Source organism: Mus pahari, chromosome 10 (genome assembly GCF_900095145.1).
Source record: "Mus pahari chromosome 10, PAHARI_EIJ_v1.1, whole genome shotgun sequence".
NCBI lineage: Eukaryota > Metazoa > Chordata > Mammalia > Rodentia > Muridae > Mus > Mus pahari.
The window spans coordinates 72,343,289-72,350,164 of record NC_034599.1 but is presented as its reverse complement, the minus strand read 5'-3'; the positions used below and the strand labels follow the sequence as shown (position 1 = coordinate 72,350,164).

Sequence of the window (6,876 nt, the reverse complement as noted above, 5' to 3'; positions counted from 1 at the left end):
TTCTGTCTCTCTCCCCATGTTTTAACCCTAAAATGTTGCAATGCGTTGGCTTTAACCCAGAGCCCTACCTAGGTCCTTCTCTTCACACACTCCTACATTCTCTATTGAGGCACAGCTATTAGTGCACATAAATGAATTACATCAGTCTATTCAATTATTTGTAGCCCCCAACGAAGCATCCTTTCCTCTCTCAAAATGACCCACATACTGTAGGCATTAACCGCAGAGGTGTGTCTATACCGCCCTGAGAAGATGTGACAGCTCCCCTTAGCAAGCTGTGGCCAAATGATGCATTGAAAATGGCGTTTATCTCATCGATGCCACTGCATCGCTGATAATTTAGGAGCTTGGCCAGGGATTAACTTGCTCCCCAAAATGTTTTCTCACAGAGTTTTGTTTTCCAGACTGCACAATCATGGAGTCCAAGGAGGAGATGCCTTTAGGTTTTCCCTGTAATTGATGGAACTCCTTTCTCTCTGTATTTCAGAGCTAATGGTGCCTTATTTACAGTGTTTATAGTCTGTTCCTGAGCATCACTGTTGAATACCCCAAACAGAACTTTTTGTAAGGGGTGACAAGGAAGGTTATTTCAAGAATGTTTTATTTGAACCACTTTTCACAGTTGGAATAAAATATAGCCATTCCTCAGTGTCCTTGGGAGACTGTTACCAGGACATGCTCCATCCCCTGCTAGGATACAGTGTGACACTCACATCCCATCTACAAAGTGGCATGTACTATTTACATACAACCTGCTCACATCTTCTTCTATAAGTTATATTGTTTCCAGGGTATTATAATATCTAATACAATGCAATTGCTATGCAAACTGTTGTGCTGTATTGCTGGGGGGGGGAGAAAATATTTGGTACATGTTTGCTATGCAATTTTTTTTTCAAATATCTTCATCTTGGGTCTAGCTGCACCTACAGATGTGTTAACCCATAGACAAGGGGACTGGGCTTTAGACATGACCATGACAGCTACAACACACACGTAATAGGAAAGGCTGGGATTGGTAAGAACCAAGATATAGTTCCAGATGCCTCTCCATCCCTCCAAATTCTCTAATTATACAGAAGGCATTGTTGATAGGCACTTCCTTCCCCAAACAAATATACTGTGAAGAATAAACTGATATATTAAAGGAAAATATCCATCATTTACTACAGTTCTTTCCCTTTCTTCCAAACTTGGCAGATAACTTAAGGAAATGGTAGCAGGAAAATGCACGTTGCCAGGAGGGGTGACGTAAGCCTTTAATTCCAGCACTCAGGAGGCAGAGACAGATAGATCTCACTGAGTCTGAGCCCATCTTGGTCTACCTAAATGAGTTCTAGGGCAGCCAGAGCTACATAGTGAGACACTGTCTCAAAAAAAAAAAAAAAAAAAAAAAAAAAAAAAAAAAAAAGAAAAGAAAAAAAAACCCCACCCAACCAACCAAATAGATACACTTTGATGTGCAAAGTGGTATTAACAAAAGTAAATCATAAAGAGCATTATTTTTTGGGTTAATATTTTAAGTTAGCTATCAGCACTCCTCAGTGAAGAACCCATCTATTCATCTGGTGATTGCCAAGTCCGAGAACCCCAAATATTTCCTTCATCATCTCCACATGAAAGAGGGGTCGGTAAAATTACTGCTATTGGCTGTACAGCCAAAGGCTAAGCTGCAGTTAATGATATTCAAGAACATAGTGCTATTTGGTGATTATTCAGGCTAACGTTAGAGGCGATTTGACCATACCAGAGTAAGATAAAGCTGTACCCGATGGTAATTCCAGCTACTGAGTATGCTGAAGCAGGAGGGTTTTAATTCAAGGCCAACCTGGGCAACCTAGTAAAGTCCTACTTTAAAATAAAAGAGTGGTGGCACACACCTTTAATCCCAGCACTCAGGAGGCACTGGGAGTTTGAGGCCAGTCTGGTCTACCTAGTGAAACCATGTCTCAAAAATTAAAATAAAAGGAGGGCTGGATATGTAGTTAGCTCCCTGGTAGAGTACTAGTGTGCACCAGGCCCTTGGTTTACCATCCAGAAAAAAAAAAAATCTCTACAAAGATAAGAGATAAAAGTGTAAATATTTCTAAGAAAAATGCCAAATGATTTAAATTTACACTATAAATTAAATGACAGAAAACTGTTCCTTTTCTGAGAGTAGGATTTTATGATAGAAAATGGCAGAAGCTTTAAGGACAGAATGAGGGGATATACACCGTTAACCCCAAACTGTCACCTTGTCGTTTCCTAGGTAGAAAGTATAGCTTTCTAGCCACATCCTGTTAAAAGCTTTGTGGCTATGTCATGAGATCTTTTTAAAAGTTCTTTCCAGTCAAGTAGGGGGAAAGAAAATTTTTATGTTGAAATATAGAATTAAGTCTTTATAGATATAGACTATTTTCATTTGGAAACGTGAAGTGGGTATTTTTCAACTCCCTCCTCCCCCACTAAAGAAACGGAGAGGAAAAATACTCCTTTGGATAGGAAATTGTATAGTCGAGTAAGTTTCACGTGTACACGGTGGGAAAATCTCAGCGTGTGTGTAACTGCCATTAATTTAGGAAGCGAAAGAGTGCCAGTAACAAACTCCAGTGGCCACCCAGTGGCTGCAAAATGAAATTGCTTCTTTCGTTGTCTATAGCCTTTTATTTATTTATTTTGGTGGAAGGTGAGGGAAAGACTGAGGTAGATGGTGCTAAACTAAGAATTTAAAGCGGTCCAGGCACTCCTCTGGATCGATCTGAACCACCATCACTGTAGTAAATGGTGTATATTTTCCTGGTGGCCCACTCACAGTTTGACCACATTGGGAAGCAATGCGTTCAGATACTGACCGGCACGGAGGACACCGAGCTGGCCCGTGACTCGCGGGACACGCTGTTGGGCATGGCCAGCGTGCAGCAGGACACGCCCACGGTAGCCTCAGGCAGCTCGTCGTCCTCCGTCCACTCGTTGAGCTCCGGGTTGAAGCACTGGATGCATTTCTTGTACTTCTTCTCGCCCTCGTTCCAGCCGCCCAGCAGGTAGGCTCTCCCGTGCAGCGCCGAGACACCCGCTGTGCTCACGCCCACGGGCAGCGGCGCCACGAAGCTCCACTGGCGCGCCGCGGGACTGAAGCTCTCCACCGTGAGCACGTCCACGCGCTCCCCGCGCGGGCCCAGCTGGCTGCCCCCCATCACGTACACCCTGTCGCCCAGCGCCACCGCGCAGTGCCAGCCTCGGGGCGTGCTCAACTGAGGCAGCTCCTGCCACGAGTCGAGCGCGGGGTCGTAGGCGCACACGGAGCGCGAGTACGCGCTGCCGATGTAGCCGCCGGTCACGATCACGCGGCCGTCGGCCACGGCGCTGGCGTGGCAGCAGCGCGCCACCTCGAGCGGCGCTTTGGGCTGCCACTGGTTGGTGGAGGGCACGTAGCACTCCAGCGAAGCCAGGCTGCCCTCGGAGTTACGGCCGCCCACCGCGTACAGCAGCCCATTGAACACGCTCAGGCTGAAGTGCGTGCGCTTCTGGTTCATGCTGCCCAGGTGAATCCAGGTGTTGAAGCGGGGATCGTACCTGAGATGAGAGAGGACCGGTTGATTGCGGGTGCAGGAGAACACGTGTTGCAGAAGAGGGAATCATGACCTTGTCCCCACCGACTGCAGGGAAGGGCCCCAATTCAGCCCCGCCTCTAACTTCCCCATCCCGCTACAGATAGTGTTCTGCCTCCCCCCACCCCCAATCTCATTCAGAAAAAAAGGGGATACTCCCGTCTCTCCCCATTCAGAAGACAGTTCCTTTAGCTATACCCTCAAACAATCAAACCAAACCAAATAACAAGAAGATCCCACCGAAGTCTCTTCGCTCCTACAATTCCCCATAACCCTGTCTGTCTCCGGATTTAATGGGCCACAGGATAGAAACTGGGCATAAGAGGGAACCTGTATATTAAGGGCAATTCCCTAGTCATCTTAATTTGTTCCATTTTCTGACTCAGTCCTGTGACCAAAAATGGCAATGACACTTTTCCTGATTTTTTTCCTTTCCTAGTTTGTGCCTATCCTGTTATTTTATGTGATATTATCTTATTAAATGTATAAAATGTTAATTTTTTAAAAAAGGGCAATTCTACCCATTTTTTTTCAGACACCAATACCCCTAGCTCTTTCTTGCTACTTAATTAGAATAGGCATTGCCCGATTAGATTTCTTCTCTTAAAAAGCTCACACTGGCCTTGGCCATTCATTGCACTGGTAGAAAGCTAAGCCACACCTCTGAACCTGTTAGAGAGAGACCAATAGAATTATGTGTAAAAGCATCAACAAAGGATGGATCTCTCTTAATAGTTTCCTACTGGTAAAAGTTCCAGTTTATAGATAAAATTTTTATTTTAATTTATTTTTAGTGCTGTAGTATTTTCAGTATATAAAGCAATACAAAGAAAACTGGCTTGAGTATTAAACATCGAGAAACCCAGCTGAATTCAGGGAAGGAGGCAGAGCTGGTGAATACATGGACCCTTGTTCACAGAGTTCAGAAGTTCTGTCAAGAGAGTCCACCTTTGTCCCAAATAAAGTCGGAAGCATAGCTCTAGATAAGAAAGGATCGCTGGTCTGAAGCTGTGACTTAGAGGTAGAGCACTTGCTTCACATAGGCAAGGCACCGGGTTCAAGGCCCAGAACCAAGAAGGAATAAAATGTCTGAAAATCAATTGCTTGGATTCTTTTTTTTTTTTTTTTTTTTTTTTTTTTTAACGGTGCATGGCTTTTATTTTGTAGAACTTGACTGAAAAGATGAGGGTCCATATGGAGCAGTCACTAAAGCCTGTGCATAACTTCAGCCCTGATTCTGACTCTCATGACACCCTCCTGGCCCTGACTGCAGCTCAACCAACATCACAAGTAAAGCTGTAACAGTGGAAAGGCATAGTGCTCAATACACAATTGACATTCCAGATGCTGTTTTGTTTCCTTCTGAAGTCTATGCCTCAAACTCATCGTCAACCAATTCCCTTCGGCTCTCCGTGTGCTTACATGGCACCTGTTCTTTAGTGAATAGAAATGGGATTTTTTTTTTTAAGAATGTATTTATATATATTACTATAAAATCTATAGAGATAAATTATATAAAACATATGCCATAATACAAAATATACTAATTATTTTGATACATCACATGCATATATGAATATAGAATTATATTTATTAAGTATATGTGTGCATGTGTCTGTGAGTGGGTATGTTCATGTGCGTGCAGGTGCCTTTAGAGGCTAGAAGAGTGCGCCTGATACCCTGGTGCTGGAATTACAGGCTGGCGTGAGCCACCCGGGGTGGTTCTGGGAACTAAACTTGGGTCCTCAGCAAGAACAATAGCCTGAGCTATCTTTCCAAAGCTTTGTTTAGAGTCTCGGTGAGTGGTGGGTAAACACGCATGAGACAATAAAGAGCATCCTAAATTGTCAGCTCCTTGGTCATGTTTCATTTTGTACAACTGGTATGACGTAAGCACCTTCACATATATTCAAGTTTAATTAATTTTATCATAGACAAAGGTAATATGCATTTTTGAACACTGTAGTATGGTTTTGCCCGTTTTATATGTGTTCAAAAATGATATCTTCTATGCTACTTATCCTTCAAATATTTAAAACTAATTAGCTGCCATGTTTTAATAATTGTATTCTATTTACCAGCTATGACTCTCACAGCTGTCCATAGAGCAACTTCAAGAAAATTTGGGTTATTTTATTATTTTTTTAAATTTTTGTTATCTGCATGAATATGATATGTGTATGTGATGTTGTGTGATGTTGTCTATGTTGTGTGTGAGTGTGTATATGCTGTATGAGAGTGTGGGCCTGCATATGTCATGGTGCATGGAAAGAATTTGGAAGACAACACTGGGTATTGATCTTTGCTATAGACAATGTGTCCCTTTTTTACTACTGCCTGATCCTGGCTTGCTGTCCCTCGAGCTTCTGGCAATTGTTTTCTCTCTAGCATTGCCTCCTCATAGAGGGATGTGCTGAAGTCACAGGCTCATGTACTGCTTCCTGTGTCTGGCTTTTTATGTGTGTCTGAGGACCTAGCTTTAGGTCCTCTGTACTAAGCACTTTACCCACTAAGCCATATCTCTATCCCCTACTGCAGATGGGGAAAATCTCTGCTGCATCTGTATCAAATAAGGACCAATATTTAGACTATATAATGAACTGCAAAAATCAATCAAAAACCAATCCAGTCAATAAATGAATGAATGAACTAAATAGACAACTCTCAAAAAGAGAAAACATTCAGAGTCAATAAATATAAGAATTTTGTTCAATATTCTTAGAAATTGGGGTAGTGAAAATTAATATTGCTTTGAGATTCTGTCTCATCTTAATCAGAAAGGATATTGGTAAGACAACACATGACAAAAAGATTAGTGAGGGGGTGGGAAAAGAGGGACCCTTAATCACAGCCGGTAAGAGTATAAGCAGTGACTAAAATCAGTACGGAGGTTCCTCAAAAACTCAAAGCGGAACTGTCACCTGACCCAGAGGGTGTGAACCCAGACAACTCTGAGTCCACACACTGTGGAGGCAAGTGTATGTCTGTGCTTTTTGCTGCACTGTTCACAGTAGCCAGGAACTGGAATCAGTCAAGATGTGCAATAACAGACAAATGGACAGAGAGAATGTGAAAAATGCACAACGGAAATGTTCAGAGATTAAAAAAATGAAAGCATGACATTTTGGGAGAAATAGACATAACTGGACGGCATTATGTTGAACAAAGTATAAGTTAGATTGAAAATGACAGGTCCATGTTTTCTCATATGCAGAATTTAAATCAATCTCTCTCTCTCTCTCTCTCTCTCTCTCTCTCTCTGTGTGTGTGTGTGTGTGTGTGTGTG

At 42.7% G+C, this 6,876-nt stretch overlaps 1 protein-coding gene across 1 annotated transcript in view; it reads right to left on the bottom strand.

Moving 5' to 3' along the window:
- Nucleotides 1-1,902: 1,902 nt before the first annotated feature.
- The window catches only part of Klhl31 (kelch like family member 31), a 22,095-nt gene continuing 17,121 nt past the window's right edge, over nt 1,903-6,876 (bottom strand). The window contains exon 3 of the mRNA XM_021208048.2: nt 1,903-3,555. Within this exon, the coding sequence (XP_021063707.1) occupies nt 2,823-3,555 (733 nt within the window). The 3' untranslated portion in view covers nt 1,903-2,822. The remainder of the gene's footprint in view (nt 3,556-6,876) is intronic.